This window comes from Coenobita brevimanus, chromosome 8 (genome assembly GCF_032717465.1).
Source record: "Coenobita brevimanus isolate Jiangsu-jjx chromosome 8, ASM3271746v2, whole genome shotgun sequence".
In the NCBI taxonomy this organism is placed as follows: Eukaryota; Metazoa; Arthropoda; class Malacostraca; order Decapoda; family Coenobitidae; genus Coenobita; species Coenobita brevimanus.
The window spans coordinates 12,218,304-12,238,253 of NC_136961.1; the positions used below are offsets into that span (position 1 = coordinate 12,218,304).

At 42.2% G+C, this 19,950-nt stretch overlaps 1 protein-coding gene across 1 annotated transcript in view; it reads left to right on the plus strand.

The window, feature by feature from the left end:
- The window catches only part of LOC145408083 (regucalcin-like), an 81,738-nt gene that overhangs the window by 4,896 nt on the left and 56,892 nt on the right, over window positions 1-19,950 (plus strand). Inside the window, exon 3 of the mRNA XM_080278892.1 lies at window positions 3,892-3,906. Within this exon, the coding sequence (XP_080135018.1) occupies window positions 3,892-3,906 (15 nt within the window). The remainder of the gene's footprint in view (window positions 1-3,891; window positions 3,907-19,950) is intronic.

The window sequence follows — 19,950 nt, forward strand, 5'->3', positions numbered from 1 at the left end:
TTATTGATATAGTGTGATTAAAGAGAAGAGGATTAACTCTTTCAGTCAGATGGCAAATCCTTTTAATTTTTTTTTTATTTTTTATTTTACCAATGGAGCCACGTACAAGACATCAAGAGGTAGTGCACACCCAGACTCGATGCACGCAGGGCAACCACAAGGCCAGACTCTGGGAAAAGAAATACTCTCCGTACTCTACAAACAATATATTAGATTAGATTCCCTATGCCTCCCAGACTAGGGATCCCATCCTATCTAATACTCACTACATCACCTTACAAACCATGAAAAAGTGTCTTACTCATCGCCATTGGCTGCACCATAACCTCTTCCACAGCTCATTTGCACTCTGAAACTAAAGTCCTTCCTGTCAGAGACTACCTTGATATGAGAGACACACATTTCTATGTAGCAGCCTGTTCCAGTACACAACACACCTATCATTACATGAAAGAAACCCAAAACACACCTAGGCACAAAACAATCACCACAAGAATATTGTCAAACCCTCTATACCTATATCCCTCGTTCAGACTTTCCAACAGAAGCAACGAAGAAACACTTACACGATTACTTCATGTACAGGGTAGTACAACATCCCTGCCAACATCCACCCATCGCAAGTTCATCTAGCTGGGCTTAGATTAGGGCATCACCCAGACCACCTCAGTTACCAGCTAGATCTGGGCTGGGTGTAATCACAGATGACATGTGCCCTGCTTGTAGAACAGGCCCACACAACATAACATACATAACGGAGCACTCCACAGCACATGCCACACAAAGACTTAGACAACATCAGTGGTGTAGGGAACCTATGGGACAACCCCATACGTGCAGTTGCCTACCTGCAGTCGGTGGATCTGCTCGGTCAGACAGACCGAAGTTGAGCAATAATTATAACAACAGCCAGCAGGTCTGACTAGGCTTAGGAGAGATTTTTCAGGATGGAAGGTTAAGCCCCAGTCACACTGCAGGTACGACTTGTCGCAAACCTGAAAATCGTGAAACCATTCCCCGACCACAGAGGTCTCTGAGCAGTCATGCCACCGATCGGCTGCCGGTGGTCATCCAGTGTCCGTCCAGCGTCCGTACAGTTGGCGGCCGAACGGCGACCATGGCCAGGTACACACAGATCAAGACACCGACGGGTGGCTGGCTGGTCGCCAACAAACGGCAGCCAGTCCACGTCCTGTTGCAGTTTAGACCACGACCACTAGACCGACACCACCCGTGGATTGGCCGGCGGCCGGTCTCAGGCCAGCCCACCACCTGTTGCTCGACCAATCGCCGGCTGGACGGTGGCGGGACTTCAACCACCACCCCAGACAGGAGGCTTGTGGATGGTGGCCGCCGCAGTCCAGTCATCGTCTTGACGGAGTGCAGATGCCACCGCACAGAGCGGGTGGCGACTGGCCTCCGTCCGGATGGCAACCATCACTTAAAAATCAGGTGTGGCTGACCAGTTGCAGTCCGTAAGCCAGCCGGACGCAGTCCAGGTGCCCACCGGGCGGCTTCCATGCCACGACATTGGTGGTCGCGGGAAGGTTTTTAATGCAGCACGAGAAACCTCCCGACGACTTTTTGGTCGCCATGGTAGCCTGCGGCTGGACCGAGACATATGAAGACCAGTCGTAAACCTCACCAAAACCACCCACAACTTGCAGGTCGCGGGAGGTTTGCGACAAGTCATACCTACAGTGTGACTAGGGCCTTAGCCATAGCATTCTTCAACCCTTTTGCTAAGAAGTCGTGATGTTGAATAAAATCGTCTGACCGTAGTTAGAAAATAAAGATGTCCTCTGATTGAAGGTGTTAAGGAACTATGTTACAGCAGTAAATATATCTCAAGTGTACAGTTGGCCTCCTCTCACCAAACAGAACTGGACTACTCACAGTTTGAAAAAATAGGCTGCTTAGTAATGATTGCATGAAAATGTGATTAGGTTACCAGCTAATTTAATCCTACAGTCTGATTGCACTTGTGCTCCACAGAATGAAAGGGCTTGGGATACTTGTCATTTTTTTTTTAAATCAGCAACAATGGTTCCATCTTGAGAAACTCAGTGCAGTGGAGTGTGCATATGAGTATGCAGTGGCAGTCTTAAATCGGTTTGAAGTGTTCAGCACTGTTGAGGATCCTGTTGAACATTGTGATACCTTTAAACCTTCTCCTTGGTAGCAACTGATGAGTGTTTTGGAAACTGCCAGAGGTGAAGGTGGATTCATCTCGCAGGGGATGCTGAGCACAACTGAGGAGAGTCGTGCTGCCAGACGGACTGGGGATTGGGAACAGCACAGACTTCTGTTTTGACAGATACGAGTTTCACTGAGAAGGGGCAAGGGAAGGTATGTCATGGAAATTACTGAGGATCTCAGGTTAACTCTGTTTGGACAGCAGATGGCTGGCTTGTGTCAGGGGCAAGTGAGTATAGAGCTTGTTGGGCTGAGTACTTTGAGCGGCTGTATATGGCTAAACCTCTCTGTGGAGAGCTTCCGATGGCTGGTGTACAACTATTGACTGCTGTTCCACCAATTGACGAAGCCGTACCATCTCTAGATGAAATCAAGAAGGCAGTGACTAGGATGAAAAGTGGTAGAACAGCTGGAGATATTGACATCCCAGCAGAATTGATCAAAACTGGGGGCATAGCCATGATCAGGGGGTTACATGCTGTCCCAGAAGCCATTTGGCAGACTGGTATCATTCCTCCTGACTGGACAAAGGGTTTGGTCACTCTTATCTCGAGAGGAAAAGGAGACCAGCATGGCTATAGTAACTACCGTGGTATTACAATGCTCAGTGTGTAGGGCAAAGTTTTTGCTCGCATTCTCCTGATGCATATCTGGGATCATCTGATAAAGTTCCAGAGGACTAAGCAATCTGGATTCACACCCAAGATGTCTACTGTTGACTGTATCCAAGCTCATTGAGTCCTTGTGGAACGTTGTCTTGAGTTTCAACAAGGTCTGCTGGCAGCCTACGTGGATCTCAAGAAGGCATTTGACTCAGTAAAGTGGGAGGTATTATGGAAACTTCTGCGACTCTGTGGGATCCCCACAGCTATAGTCCGGCTGACTGCTGGCTTGTACTGTATACTGAGAGTGCTGTCAAATGTGGGGGAAGGAGGTGAAGATCTAACTTCTTTCCAGTAATCTCTAGTGTAAGACAGGGGTGTGTCCTTGCCCCCCACACTTTTCAACACATGCATGGAGTGAGACCAGCCTGTGAGTTGAAGCCATTCTGGGGTGTTAAGTGGCAATTTCAAGGTTAGCGGCCTTGACTTTGCTGATGATGCAGTTATACTAGCTGGGTTTGCTGGAGACACTACTGAGTGCCCTCGAAGAATTTCAAGAGAATGAGAAGCCTTTGGATTAAAGGTCTCTTGGGCCAAGACCAAGGCCCAGGCTTTTGGTGGCCTGTTGGATGAAACATTTGAGTCTGTCCAAGCATGTGATGAGGATATAGACGTCTTGGAAAGATTCACTCCTTGGTGGTGTGGTCTATAACAATGGTAGATCAAACAGTAAGATCTCTCATCGCACTGGTCTCACTTACGGGCTTATGGATCCACTCAGGTCGGATATTTGGCTCTGTCGTTATTGGTGCAGAAGGACGAAAGTTCGCATTTTTAAGATGCTGGTGCTCCCTGTCTTACTTCATGGTTGTAAGACATGGACACTAAACAGTGACTTGAGGGGCGAATTGACTCGTTTGTTACTAAGTGTCTTCGGAGGATCGTGAGAAATCACTGGAAAACCTGGAGTGTAACGAGCGACTACTCTGTGAGACTGAATCGAGGCCTGTTACCCACATAATACATCAACGCCAACTCCAGCTATATGGGTATGTGGTTCGCTTTCCAGAGGCCAAGGAGAAGGCCACGTAACTCATGGCTGAAGCAGGTCGATCACTCCAGTCGGAAGATACTTTGACGAGGAAGAGTCGCTGCATGGAGGGTTGCACAAAGGGACCCGCGTGGGTGGAGTTGGAGGGTGAGTGCGGGTGTGTACCCAGCGGTGTTTGCCCCTCCATGATTGATTGATTGAATGAAGCTCGCTACACTATACAATACTCGTAAAAGGGTGGCAGAGTGTTAATTCAGAAATTATGGGAGATTACCTGAAGATTAGCATGTACATTTTAATCTGACGAAAAGTACATAAGAGCACATAAGAAGTACAGATAACCAGAGACCTATTGGCTCATACTGTGGTTATCTTTGGGGCAAACACTTGAGTCTACTAAAGATCTAATCGATGTGAGAAAAAATAATAGAAAAAGGAAAGAAGAGATTCCTAATGCCTTTTAGCTTGGTTGATGGTAAGGTGTAATCAGACTGGATGGTTGATTTTACTAGTCATCAAGGAGAGTCATTCTTACTTCATGGCTAAGACTCATCATATTCATACAACCACAACTTAGTATTCAAGCTGGGGTAGTGACCCAGTTCAGTTAGGTGAAAACAGACCAACTAGGCTAAAAAGGATGTGCCAGGAATAATGTAGCTTCATGGAGGGCAACATATATGTTACTGAGAAATTCACTGAAACGTGTGTCAGACTCATGGATCAGCAGAAAGCAGTTACTTATGGATCAGCAGAAAGCAGTTGTCTTGATGAATAGGAGGCAGAGTGCAATGTACAGTCACTCATAAAAGTTCGTGGGGGTCCGTGTGTGTGTGTGTGTGTGTGTGTGTGTGTGTGTGTGTGTGTGTGTGTGTGTGTGTGTGTGTGTATGTGTGTGTGTCTGGGCCTGTGTGAGTCCCCACCCCTTTCTGGACGGCGAGTCTGTGTAACAGCGTGACTACCCACACACCCATACAAACGGCAAAACTGCGACGTTGATGTAATAAACAAAGAAAGGATTATGTTTGTTAATCATGTGTTATCGTTGGTCATAATCAATTACATATTCAATGTGTATGATAAGATTTGAAGGTTGGAGCCCCTTCAGTGTCTAAGTTTTCATTAAGGAAGTGAGCAGTGACGACGGTAGTGCAGGTCAAGATGCTTTCTAATCGTTTCGAAAATTTGCTTCGTATCCACAATAACAATGTTGTAAACCAGTAAGTAGTAAACGCGCACAGTATCTACCATTGACGTTGTTTAGCATATCTCCGTCATATATTCCTCCAATAATCCATTGATAACCAAATCTGAATAACAGGAAATAAAACACTGTAAGTAGACCAAGACTGGAAACAAAGAGGAGTGAAGCAGTTTGAGTTGGCGAAATTCGGAATGGAACAGCCCGCAGTCTAAGGCAACACTGCTGAAGGAAAAACACGAAGCAGGTAAGAAACTATTCACGTAATAACTACAGGAAACAATTGAAGTAGGTCAATTGTTTCCTGTGGTTATCACATGAATAGTTTCTTACCTGCTTCGTGTTTTTTCCTTCAGTAGTGTTGTCTTAGAGTCGGAGCTGTTACACTGCAAAATCGGCCGGCTCAGACTGCTACACTGCTCGTTGTTTCCAATCTTGGTGTACTTACAATGTTTTATTTCGTATTATTCAGATTTGGTTTTCACTGGATATTTGAAGGAATATACGGTATGACGAAGATATGCTTAATGGTAGGTACTGTGCGCTTTTAGTTCGTACTGGTTTACAACATTATTATTGTGGATACGAAGAAAATGTTCTCAACTATCAGAATGCATCTCGACCTGCACTACCGTCGTCACTGCTCACTTCCTTAATGAAAAGTTAGACACTGAAGGGGCTCCAACCTTCATATCTTATCATACACATTGAATATGTTCTTGATTATGACTGTCCATAACACATGCCTGACAAACACAATCCTTTCATACTTTATTACATAAGCGTCACAGTTTTGCCGTGTGTATGGGTGTGTGCGTAGCCACGTTGTTATACATACTCGCCGTCCAGAAAGGGGTGGGGACCCAAACAGGCCCACACTCACAAGGACACCCACGAACTTTTATGAGTGACTGTAGTGACACTATAAGGAGTGAAAAGCAGATTCCTTTATCCCTTTAATCATTTGATATTTAAAATGGGTCTGCTGCATTCTTCTACCACCAGACTGCTGTATTCAGCTTTGGAGAAACGTTTCAGTCAAGAAGGATAGATTTAACCTTCATGTTGTCTCTTCACTAGTAAAGGATTCATTTAAGATGAGCAAAATCATCTAGTAGCAAAAAGAAAAATACGGCATGTACTTTACCTTCAGGGGCTGAATAGGTTAATACTAGTCAATCTTTTTCATATCTCATGTACTGTACGTACACATGAACATAATACCGCGTGAGGTTTGCCAGCCATTGTCGCTGAATACATTTTATACGTTTATAGGTGGATAAAAGGTCAAGATGATGATGTTGATGATAATGATGATTTTGAGGTTTTGTAGCTGGTCTTGAAAGTCATAAAGTCAGTTACCCAGATGGTCGATCGGTGTTAATTCCTTCACTCCGATGTCAAACAGTATTTTTCTACCATATTGTACTCTAGTCCATTTTGCCACAGGTGACTCTCTCCAATGGGATGACATGGAGTCTTGACAGGAAACACTTCTACTATATCGACTCCTTCAAGGGTTTCTACAAGTTTGACTACGATGACACCACCGGCACCATCTGTAAGCATCATGTTTTTTTTTTTTTTTTTGCTAACTTGATTGAGTTGGTTGTACAATTGCTTGTTCATACTTTTATCTGCATTCATACTACTACCATACACTTGGTAACCAAATTACAGTGAATATCTAAGTGAAAAAAATATTTTGTGCGTATGTTTCATGAAGTAATTTAAGTGTATTTAGCCAATTGTAATTATCTCCTTCTATCCTAGCTAGTTCCCCCCGATATGGCTAGATCATAAAGTACTTAGCTAGATATATTTAGAATAACAGTTGATGATGGGTGTGAGGTCTCGGCTGGTTTGCCTGGGGCTTCCAAGTGTCCTTAGGTGCATATTTTACAACATGCAGTTTGATTTGGGAACAGAGTGGTAGAAATGACGAGTCTCTTCTCCCTCATAGGATTCAGAGATGCCAAATATTTAGTGATTACAATTGGCTAAATACACTTAAATTACTTCATGAAATATACAAGGCAAATCTAACTTAATTTAATCTTAGTTTTAATTAAACTAAAGCCGAATATTCCCTTTATCTATGTAAATATGTATTAAACCCTCATCTGCTTTTCATGTAAGGGCAAATCATCCGACCACGCAGGTGCAGTTAAGTCAATGAAAAATTCTTAAGTATTTACATGTATTTACAATATAGTTGTCCACAAGGGTTAAATGCAGTAGCATTTAATTTATTAGCCCTCCCAGGCACGTTGACCTGAATCGTGTTCTTTGTGGTTTGGCAGATTAACGCACATTGATGCGAATCGCGTGAAAAAGCAGAAAAAACACCATCAAAAGAAAAGTTTTTGGCCAATTTGCGTCAAATTTGGACACGTTCTAGCAGGTGTGTTCCTCTTCCGAGGTAAAGACTTGGCAACACTGTACAGCCTCCCAGGAGGCTGCCTGTAGCAAGAAACCTCAGTCTATAACAAAAAGCTAGGCTGTGAGGCTGCATCATGTGTGCTGTCCCTTTAAATCGCCCAAATTCTACCCCTCCTGCCCGAGTTGAAGCCCCAATAGACTGAATGTGATAGTATATTATTTCTGAGCATAATCTGAAGTGATTTTGTCGATGGAACATAGATATATATCTTGAGAAGAAATGGTGCCCATTATTGGTCGTTAGGCCTAGGGGCAAGACGCGTGTTAACTGTAGCGGGGTTTCGCCACTCTGCATCCCCTGGACCCTATGCTGTGACTACACATACGTATATAGAAAAGCCAATGCCTAAACTGTATAGTGTGTGAAAGCTGTAGTGCCTTGGTTTGTGATATATTGGAACTGGCATGCATTACGTATGCCATAGCCATAGTTTGGAATGGGGCAGGCATTACCTGTATGCCATAGTCAGAAAGGGATTATTAGAGGTGTTTAAGCATGGCTATTGTGATTGTCATACTGTATATGCATATGAATTTGTGTGAAATGTAAGGCCAACATGCTGTGAGTGTTCGTGAAGGAGTGTGGTGTGTGCCAACACAGCGGAGTGTCATAAATCCCGAGGCAAAAGTGCTGCATCACGGTCATGTTGTACTGTAGTAAGGAACGTAAATAATTGCAGAGATAGGGGTGGAATAAATGTGGTAGTCATGTTTTTGCATATGATTTAGTGTGAAGTGTACATGAATTGAGCTGCAAGTGTTCGTGAAGATATAATTTAAGGGTGCATAGTGTAGGTTAGTGATACATTAGCAGCAGGGATGCAGGTGATGTAAGGACGCCGGGCAATGACGGACATCATTGAACAGGTACTCTAAGTTATACTTTATGTACAATGAACGTGAAACTGGCAGTGAGTGTTCATTGTGGGATATTGTGGGTACGTAGCATAGGTTTGCGATACCTTAGCAGCAAGTGTGGAGGTGATGTAAGGGTGCTGGGCAACGACGGATGTCATTGAACAGGTACTGTAACTTGCTAAGACATTTAGTGAGAAGTTATAATTCACGTACAGTGAACATAAAATGTGCTGCGAGTGTCCGTGAAGAAGTTCTGTGGGTTCGTAGCGTAGGTTAGCAATTCCTTAGGAGCAGGTGTGTGGGGACATCAGGATGCCGGGCAACCACGTGTGTCATTGAACAGGTACTGTAACTTGCTAAGACATTTAGTGAGAAGTTATACTTTGTGTACACCGAATGTGAAATGTGCTGCAAGTGTCCATGAAGGAATTCTGTGAGTGTGTAGTGTAGGTTAGTGATACCTTAGCAGCAGGTGTGCAGGAGATATAAGGACGCCAGGCAACGACGGACGTCAGTGGACAGGTACTGTAACGTGCTAAGACATTTGTTGATTATTTACGATTTATAAAATATGTTTGTGATATGTGTCACGAGTGTTCGTTGTGAGCTGTGGGTGCATAGCGCATGCCAGCGATACCTTAGCGGCGGGTATGCAGGTGATGTAAGGACGCCGGGCAATGACGGACGTCAGTGGACAGGTACTGTAACATAAACATTTGTTGATTATTTATGATTTGTATAAAATGTTTGTGATATGTGTCATGAGTGTTCATTGTGGGATGTGGGCGCATAGCGCATGTCAGCGATACCTTAGCAACAGGTGTGCAGGTGATGTAAGGATGCCGGCCAATGATGGACATCAGTGGACAGGTACTATACCTTGCTTAGACAACTGTTGATTACTAATGATTTATAATAAAATGTTTGTGATATGTGCCACTAGTGCTTGTCGAGAGATATTTTCATGTGTTGTGGGAACCTTGGGGGAAGGAGGGAATATATATATATATATATATATATATATATATATATATATATATATATATATATATATATGTATGTAACATCATAACATCACTCGGTTAGTGTCCCTCCCTGGAAAACAACTAACTAAAAATAAGAACAAGAAGCCTCGGACCAGGACTAACCAAAAGATGACGACTAAGGACCATACAAAGGACATGATATGGATGGCGACCTGGAATGTAAGGGGTGCAAATGATGTGGTGAAAGAGAGAGAGATTGTCCACATGCTTGAGGGTGCGAAAGTGAATGTATGTGGATTAACTGAAACTAAATGGAGAGATGAGAGTTTGAGAGAATGGGAGTATGGATGGGGAATATGTGCAGAAATAGGTGAGAATGAGAGAGCAAAAGAAGGAATGTGTATTGTTGTGAGTAACAGATGGAAAGAGAATATAAAAGAGTATGGATCAGTTGGCTCAAGGATTGTGTGGGTAAGACAGAAAGTTGGACTATAAATGTAGGTGATTGTGTTTGTGTGTGTGCCAACACAAGATTGTGCAAGCTGAGTGAGAGAAGAGTTCTGGACAAATGTGGAAGTGTGCATGGAAGAGTTTGAAAGGAATGAGAAAGTGTTTTTGATTAGTGATATGAATGGTAAGGTAGGGAATGTGAAGGTGGATGGAGTAGTTGGTGAGTGGGGTGTGCCTGCTGAGATAGATGAGAATGGTTGTGCTTTAGTGGACATTTGTGCCAGGAGGGGGTTGGTAATAGCCAATACCCTCTTCAGGCACAAGATGATCCACAGGTATACATGGCGAGTGATGAGAAGGGTGGATGGTGAAGTGATTGAAAGGAAGGCAATAACTGATTATGTGTGTGTGGATGAAAGGATGCAAAGATGTGTAATGGATGCAAGAGCAGATAGAGGCTGGGGGAGTGGACTTTCTGACCACCACTTGGTGGTGGTCAGAATCAGTGTCCAATTAGAATGGAGAAATAGAAGAAGGGAAGGACTGGAGGAAGGAGTAGATGCAAGGAGACTGGAAAGGCTACAAGAGGATGAGAAAAAGGAAGAATATAAGAGAGAAGTGGAGGAACGATTAGGTTAATATGAATTGGAGCAGATGGGGGACGTGGAAGGTGTGTGCAAGATATTCACAGAGGAAATATGTGCAGCATGTGAAGTGATGTGTGGGGTGAAGAGAAGACGAAAAGGGGTGCAAGGAACAGCATGATGGAATGAAGAGGTGAGACAGGCTGTGGCACGGAAGAACAAAGCATATAATGAATGGTTGAGAAATAGGGGCGTGAAAGAAGTTGAGAGACGGAAGAAAGAGTTATATGTAGAAAGGAATAGAGAAGTGAAAAGATTAGTAACAGAGAGTAAGAAGAGAGTGGATGAGGAATTTGGAAGGAATTTGAGTGTAAAGTGAGGGGAATGTAAGAAAATGTTCTGGAAAGAGGTAAAGGGAGTCAGACAGGGTGGCAATGAAGCTAGCAGGGGAGTAAAAGATAAAAATGGTAGATTGCTAGTTGAGAAGGGAGAAAAAGTGAGCAGATGGAGAAAACGCTTTAATGAATTGTTGAACACAGAGACTGAAAGTAATGCGAGTATAAGTGGCTGGGGAATGGCCGAGAGAAGGAGGGAGGTGAGAAGAAAGGAAGGAATATATAGGATGGAAGTTGTGGAAGCAATGAAGAAAGTTAAAATGGGGAAAGCCCCAGGAATTGATGGAATGTGTGGTAAAATGCTGAAGCATGGGGGAGAGATAGTAATAGAATGGATGTGGAAGATGTGCAGATTGGCCTGGGAGGAAGCTAAAGTCCCAAATGATTGGGAGTCAGATATAATTATTCCCTTCCACAAAGCGAAAGGGGAAAAAGAAGAGTGTGGTAATCATAGGGGCATTTGTCTTCTCAGTGTAATAGGAAAAGTATACGGTAGGATACCAATTGACAGAGTTAGGTAAATAACAGAGGAATTAATTGGAGAAGAACAGGGAGGCTTTAGGACGGGAAGAGGTTCTGTAGATCAGATATTCATTCTTAGATGTTTAGTGGAAAAGTGTCTAGAGAATGGAAAGAAGTTGTATGCGGCCTTCATGGATTTGGAGAAAGCATATGATAGGATGGATAGACAAGGATTGTGGAAAGTATTAAAAATGCATGGAGTAGATGGGAAGTTGTTGAATGCTGTGAAGAGTATGTATGAAGGTGCTAAGGCTGCAGTGCGTGTGGATAGTGAACTGAGTGAGTTTTTCTATTTGAAGTTTGGGTTGAAACAGAGATATGTCATGTCTCCATGGTTGTTCAATCTGCATATGGATGGGGTTATAAAAGAGATACAAGATAGGGTAGTGGATGTTGAAGTAGCCCTAATGAAAGAGTGCAGTGTTTAGAAACTTCCTGTACTGTTATTTGCAGATGATACTGTGTTGTTAAGTGAAGACAAAGGGGAGCTGCAAGGCTTGTTGGATGAGTTTGGGAGAGTGAGTAAGAAACTGAATTTAAAGGTAAATGTAGGGAAGAGTAAAGTCATGGTCTCTGAGAAAGGTGAAGTCAGTGAATGTACGGTGGATTATGAAGAAATGGAAAATGTGAGTACGTTTAAGAACTTAGGTAGTGTGATGAGTAAGGATGGAAGTTTGGAGGGTGAAGTGGTTGAAAGGGTAAAACAAGGAAGTAAGGTTGCTGGTTCCTTGAAGGCAGTGATAAGAAATAGGGATGTGAGTATAGAAGTGAAAAAGTTATTACGTGACAGTATTGTAATACCGACTCTGACGAATGGAAGTGAAGCTTGGATGTTGCTGGAGGGACACAAGTCAAGAATAAGAGCAGTGGAAATTAGTTATTCGAGAGAAGCGTGTGGAGTCACATGGAGAGACAGACTGACAAATGAGGGTGTGACGGAGTGTTGTGGTGTGGATGTGGATGTGATATGAAGCATTAGGAGAAACACACTGAGGCGGTTTGGACATGTGGAGAGGATGGAGAGTGAGAGACTGACGAGGAGAGTGTATGTGACTGAGGTGGAGGGGGAGAGAGAGAGGTGAAGGCCAAGGATGAGATTGAGGGATGGAGTGGAGAGGTATATGAGAGAGGGGAATGTGAATTGGGAGTAGGGCAGTGAAATGGTCGGGGACAGGGTGACTTGAAGGCGATTTGTTTGTGGCCACCCTGTATAAGCTATTATTGCGTCTGTAAATATATATATATATATATATATATATATATATATATATATATATATATATATATATATACATATGAACCAGTTTATATATATATATATATACATATATATATATATATATATATATATATATATATATATATATATATATATATATATATATAATATATATATATATATATATAATATATATATATATATATATATATATATATATATATATATATATATATATATATATGCGAAGCATGTATATATATCTATATATATATAATATATATATATATAAATACAGTATATATATAAATACAGTATATATATATATAAATATATATATATATATATATATATATATATATATATATATATATATATATATATGTATATATATATATATGTATATATATATATATATATATATATATATATATATATATATATATATATATATATATATATATATATATATAACAGAACGGAGGAAGGAAAAACAAATGAGTAAAAAAAAAATAATCCATACACCAGATCATTGGTGTCCTCTGTTCATAAAATATCTGTAACAGTTAGTCTTGAACAGTTGTGGGTTGAAATTTGGAGGAAAACAACTCTGGGGAAGCAGAGAGATGTAGTTCGGGGAATGAAAGAATTCTGATAGGCAGATGTTCTGCAATATGGCTGAGTGACATTCCAGTCATGAGTGCTACCAGATGCCCGTGTAGCACAAGGGAAGGCATGGAGAGGTGGCACCATAGACGCAACTTCGTCTGAGCATTTGCCAAAAAAATATCTGTAAATTAATGCAAAGGAGGCAACAATTAATATATATATATATATATATATATATATATATATATATATATATATATATATATATATATATATATATATATATTATATATATATATATATATATATACAGGTATATATATATATATATATATATATATATATATATATATATATATATATATATATATATATATATATATATATATATATATATATATATATATATATATATATATATATATATATATATATATATATATATATATATATATATATATATATATATATATATATATATATATATATATATATATATATATATATATATATATATATATATATATATATATATATATATATATATATATATATATATATATGTGTATATATATATGTGTGTATATATGTGTATATATATATGTATATATATATATATATATATATATATATATATATATATATATATATATATATATATATATATATATATATATATATATATATATATATATATATGTTTGGCACACACCCACGGATGAAAATGGACAGGTATTAAACCGTGGAAAGGCACTGAAAAGTTATTGTTTATGTGAACTGTTCGTAAATGGTGCAGCAATTGGTCTTACGGAAAGATATAACATCACTTGTGTAGTGCTACTCTCAGTGGAAGGTGTTGCATGAGAGTGAATAATATCTCTTATTGTTCAGCTGAGAACCTAAAAAGCTCATTCTGGACTTTGTGTGTCAGTGCTTGCCTCTGTGGAGAAGAGGGGTTTGTCTTCTGATGAGTGGCAGAAGCTTCTCTTCAAGGAGGAGACCGAGAGCGAGGAGGATGAGGAGCTGAGCAATGCTTCAAGTGAGGAGGACTGGGATTATATCCAACGCCATTCCCCTCGGGCGGCTTTGCCTCCACCCCTACCACAATGGGAGCAGACACCACCACCACCAGTGTCGGGACTATCGGCCCAGGCATCATCTTCACTTGGATGACCGGCATCGGCTTTGCTCAGACCTCTCACTCCAGCAGCCATCATGGTCTCTCCTCTTCAAGCCTCCAGTTCCCCCTTGGCCAAGCCCATGGCACCAGTAACAGGGCCTAGTTACGTGACACTGGCACCTGCACGCAGCACAGTGTCTGCGGTGTAATTGGTGCAGGATGCGACTGTGTCATCGTCCCCTGCCCAGTCGACTAGGGTGCTGTCTCCGACAGCATTCATACCCCCTGATATTTTGCAGCAGCAGTAGGCAGTCTCATCATCCTCATTGTCGGAACCTTCACCACCTCAATGAGGCTGGCGTGGTCCACAGCCCGGCTATGGGGAGGCGGCCAAGGGGTGCCCGAGGAGGAGTCCTAAGGGTGTTGGTACACCGACCCACTGCCACCACTGAGGGAGGTGTTGCCACAGAGGATCCAGGGTAGAGCAGTGGCCCATTCACACCAGCTAATAGGCGCTTCACAGGATCCCCAGGAACAATGGTGGATACGCCAACAATGCCTCCCCAGTTCTTCCAGCTGTTTTTCACCAGAGATTTGTTGACGTATTTCACCCGCGAGACCAACAACTATGCGTCATTTCTGGGGACTGTGTTGGACGCATGGTTCATCTGCAATGAATAGGAGATGGCCAAGTTCCTAGTGCTGTACTTCTTCATGAAGAGTGGTGAATATGCCGACCATCAGGAATTACTGGAGGAGATCCCATCTCCATAACTACCCTCTTTTCCAGCAAGTGATGAGTGGAAAGCATTTCAGAGCCATCCTGAAACACTTCCACACCTTCAACTCACTTGTTATACCCCAGGACAATCGCGACAGGCTCATCAGGGTTAACACGGTGATGGAGTACCACCTTCAGTGGTTCCAGGACACCTACTTACCCGAGGAGCATCTCAGCCTGGACGAGGGCTCGCTGGCATGGAAGGGGCGCCTCAGCTTCCGTGTCTACAACCCCATGAAGCCCTCGAAGTATTCCATCAAGTTTTATATCCTGGCTGAGGCTTCCTCGGGGTACATCTGGAATTTGTATTCCATCAAGTTTTATATCTTGGCTGACGCTTCCTCAGGGTACATCTGAAATTTCAAGGTGTATATGGGGCAGAAGAAAGGCGCTGGAGACCATCGTTTGGAGTCTCGTAGAGCCGCTGAAGGATCAGGGATACAAAGTTTACGTGAACAACTATTATAACTCTGTATCCCTGTGTGAACACCTCTTCAGTGCAAGAACCTACGTGTGTGGGACCCTACGCCTGGTCATAGGAGCACCAAAGTGGCTGCAGGACATTGCCAGGACCAAGAAACTGCCAGAGGGGGGCATGGCAGCAATGCATAAGGACAACATGATGGTGTTGCTGTGGAAGGACAAGCACATCATCAACATGGTCTACACCTTCCACAGCACAAGCACTGTCCAGAAGCAGATTCGAGGAAAGACCAGGGGTCCTGATGGGAGGACAACGTATGTCTGCAAGACCGTGGACAAGCCCGTTGTGGTGGAGGACCATAATCAATATATGGGTGGGGTGGACCACTTTGACCAGATGGTCCAGAACTTCCCCATCCAGTGGCAGACCATGAAATGAACCAAGAAGAAAACATTCTACTTCATCCAGATGGCCATGTTCAACACATTCACCCTGTAAAAGAAGTGCTTCCATGGGTCAGTCAGTCTGCTGATGTTTGTGGAGGAGGTAGTGGACAAGCTCCTCCGCGTTGATGAAGCAGAGTAGCCTGCATCAGGGTACGTCATCCACCATGCCCCTGACCTTCCAGCCCAAAGGCCAGCAGGACCTCCGGCACTTGCGGCACCTGCAGCAGCACCAGCACAAGTGCCATCTCCACTATCTCCTGGGGCAGCACTGTCTCCTTGACCAGCACCAGCACAGGTGCCAACACCACCATCTCCAGGAGGAGGACCAGCACAGGAGCCAGCGCCACCATCTCCTGCAGGACCAGCACGGGTGCTGAGACGACCAGCAGCAGTTCCTGGTCCATCGGGAGAACCTGCTGCCGCTGCCATGCCCTGCCCTGCAGCTCCACCTCCAGGACGACAGGACCAGGGAAGACCAGGAGGACATCCAGCCAAGTGTCGTAGAATCATCAACGACAGAGTGCGGTTGGATCACACACTGGGCCACCAACAGGAGAGGATCCCCAACCAGAGGAGGCTCCAGTGCACTCTGTGTGCCCTGGCAAAGATGAAGAGGGACACAAGTCACATGTGTCCTATTTGTGATGTGCCACTTTGCGTGGGTGATTGCTTTGAACAGTACCATACCGAACAAAGTATTCCCTAGTGGAGTGTACACACACACACACACACACACACACACACACACACACACACACACACACACACACACACACTGCATAACTCCTCATCTTCAGATCTCACAAGGTCCTTCAGGCCCTTCAACACCCCCAGAGGAAATGAGTTTTCCGAATTTGGTTGATATGTATTTTGACCTGTTATCAATACCTCTATATTTTTTGCACAAATAACCATTTTATCCTACATATAACACATATGACAGAAAGTACAGCTTCATCAATAGTAACTAGAACAAATTAGTGTTCATGTCTAGTAGGTTATAACACCAGAAAAACAACCCTTGGAGATTTTACAGTCTGTACATAAAAGGAAAAAAAAGGCTTTGGGAGCATAGTCTTCAGGCAAAGGGGGGGGGGGAAGACAGTGTTTTTTTTTTTTTTTTCACTTGCGGTAAACCTAGGTAGCGATTGGAAGAGTAATCTAGCTTGTCGTCATATTACTAAAAAACTATTGCCCATATCGACTTCCTGTAGGAACCCTGACAAAAAGCAGTAAATTCTACGTGTGTTTATTACGAAAATATACGCCTTTGGGAGCATATTTTGTAGGAAAAGGCGGGGGAACGGAGTGTGTTTTATTCTCGCTTGCCATAATAGTCGAAAAAGATCGGTGGAGTAATGTCACTTTGTTGGCCAATTACTCGAAAACTATTGAACATATCGACTTTCTGTAAGAACCATGATATAGAGCAGTAAATTCTACATACATCCATTACGAAAATATAAGCCCTTGGGGAAATATTTTGTTGAAAAAGGCGGGGGAATGGAGTGTGTTTTATTCCCACTTGCGGTAATAGTCGAAAACACTTGGCGGAGTAATCTCACTTCGTCAGCCAGTTGCTCGAAAACTATTGGACATATCGATTTCCTGTAAGAACCATGATAAAGGGCAGTAAATTGTACATATGTACATGACATAACAATGTAAAATCTCTGATAAAAAGTCGTTGTTACGTAGGAGGGAATATAGCGCATTTCTGAGCCCATGACGAAAGTGACACATCCGTGAATACCCAGTCTTTTTTGTGGTTTACTTGGAAACTATGAGGCATATCGGAAATCTGTTTTGCCCAGGAGAAAGCTCATGAAATTCTACACAATATTATGAAATAAAACCATACGGTGTGTGAGAAAACTTTTGCAGGAAAGTTCCCTCTACAAAGTTTTTTTTTTTTACTGGTAAATGGTTTTCAGTTTTTGGCTATTTTCTCAAAAAATACAAATCTTTTCACAACCGGATATCTCTCATTAGAAAGCTGATGAAATTCTCTATCAAAAGTTCTAATAACATTTTCCTGTATGATGAAAAGCATTCAAATGGTGACGTTGGGAAGTGAAATTGATGTTGGAAAATGTTTATTCAGGGCTGCCTAATGTTTATTCGTGTTTTCCTGTTTCTTCTTTTCTTTTTTTGTGCTTATCAGCTACAATAAACATCAACGAATAAGATCATATAGGTTTCATGGCAGTATATTGAGGATTGGGTGGCGAAAATAAGGCGAGAATACGTGTTTTCAGTGGCGTGTGGACGGGCTGGGCGGGCAGCCAGATGAGTAAAATCGTGTGGTGGGAAACTTACTGAAAGTTACCCATGTGCGAGAGGGTTAACAAAAAGAATTATTAAACAGAACGTAATCTCTGGTTTATGAAACCACTTGAATTAGTCATTAACGATCTCTGGGTTTTCCTCTGCTTTCAACAGAGACAACTATTTTAAAGGGTAACGAGTGCAACTGCTCTAGGGGAAAATATTTCCCACAAGGGGGATCTACCTGCTAAGAATTGTAACTTACCATGATGAGAGGGGAAAAAAAAGCTAACCAAGTAACCTAGGTAAGGGATGGCTAGTGGTGGGAAAGTGCAATCAAAACTCTACTCACTAAATAACTGTAAACAAAGGACATACCGGTAAACTGTTTTCACTGGTGAAAACAATGAATAAAAAAAAACTATGGGAACAGTAGGCCTACTCACTCACTTGCAACACTGTGCACAAGGGAATACTTAACACTAAATACACCAAATATATACAGTATGTTGTACAAGACTGCAGTTGTTTACATCCACCAACACAGCGGCGCCAACTACAGTCATTGATGATTGCCACAAGCTGCTTAAATCAAGTTACAAAAGTCACTCCCACACTACTTTTAACACAACAGTTACACTGAAATGCTGTATCACTCCAAAATAAAGCTCAGTTCTAACAAAAACAGGTAAAAACATTACAAAATTCTACTCAGCTACAACATCAGCTTGAACAAAGAAGTCAAAACAAAGTTCCACCCAGTTCTTAATAGTTATACTGGGTATAAACTGTTCTTACTGGCAAAACAACATACAGTTAACACTCACCCAATCATAGCTCTAAATTTACATGTGGTAATATTAATCACTTCCAATAGAACAATAACCACCCACTGCAGTCACCCTAGTTGGCACCAAACGTAGATAAACAAACACACGACAGGACAAAGCTTTTCACACTTAAAACACACAGCATAACTCTAGCATACTCTGGAGTTTCACACCTTACACTGGAATACTACTTCCAAGACACTTGTGAACACAGATGCGCTATTTGCATATGGAATAATCACTCAAATTCACTCAAATCACCTAAAAACTGATGGGTGGGAGCAGATACGACCTTCAGCAGCAGGGAAAACAGAGCTAGTGAGCAGGGAAAGAGGCTTGGCAGGGGTGGATGAGGCAAGGGGTCCACATGAAAAGGGAATGGAACTGGACGAGGAATCTCAGAAAACATCGTTCAGCATCTGGCTAAGTCACAGAGACGACTGAGGTATGCATGCATGAGGCGGAGTCATTTCTTACTCTTTGGGGATGAGATCAAGTGGCGGCCACTTCAAACTATGACGCGAAAACAAGTGCGGTCCCGACTAACACCCGGGACCACCACGCCACCAATTTCTTGACAGTTCCGACTGATACCCGGAGGTTACGGATTAAAGTGTTCTCTCCATCTGCACGCCTTTCCTCCATTCTTCACTTCAATCTACCATTTTTACTTTCGCTCCCCTACTAACTTTTTTATCACCCTGTCTAACTCTCTTTACCTCATTCCAGAACATTTTCTTACAACTCTCCACAGTCTTAACCCTTAACCCGATAGCTGTGACATGCATCACATGATAGAGAACTTGTAGCTATGACGTACAATGCATATGTCATATGGGCAAGCTTTTTTTTTTTTTTTTTTTTTTTAATAGGCTCACTACATATTTCTCCCATATGTCCTCATTACTATACCACTGCTGAACTAAATTTAGTAATGAACTCATATTTGTTCCTATCCTTTTCCAT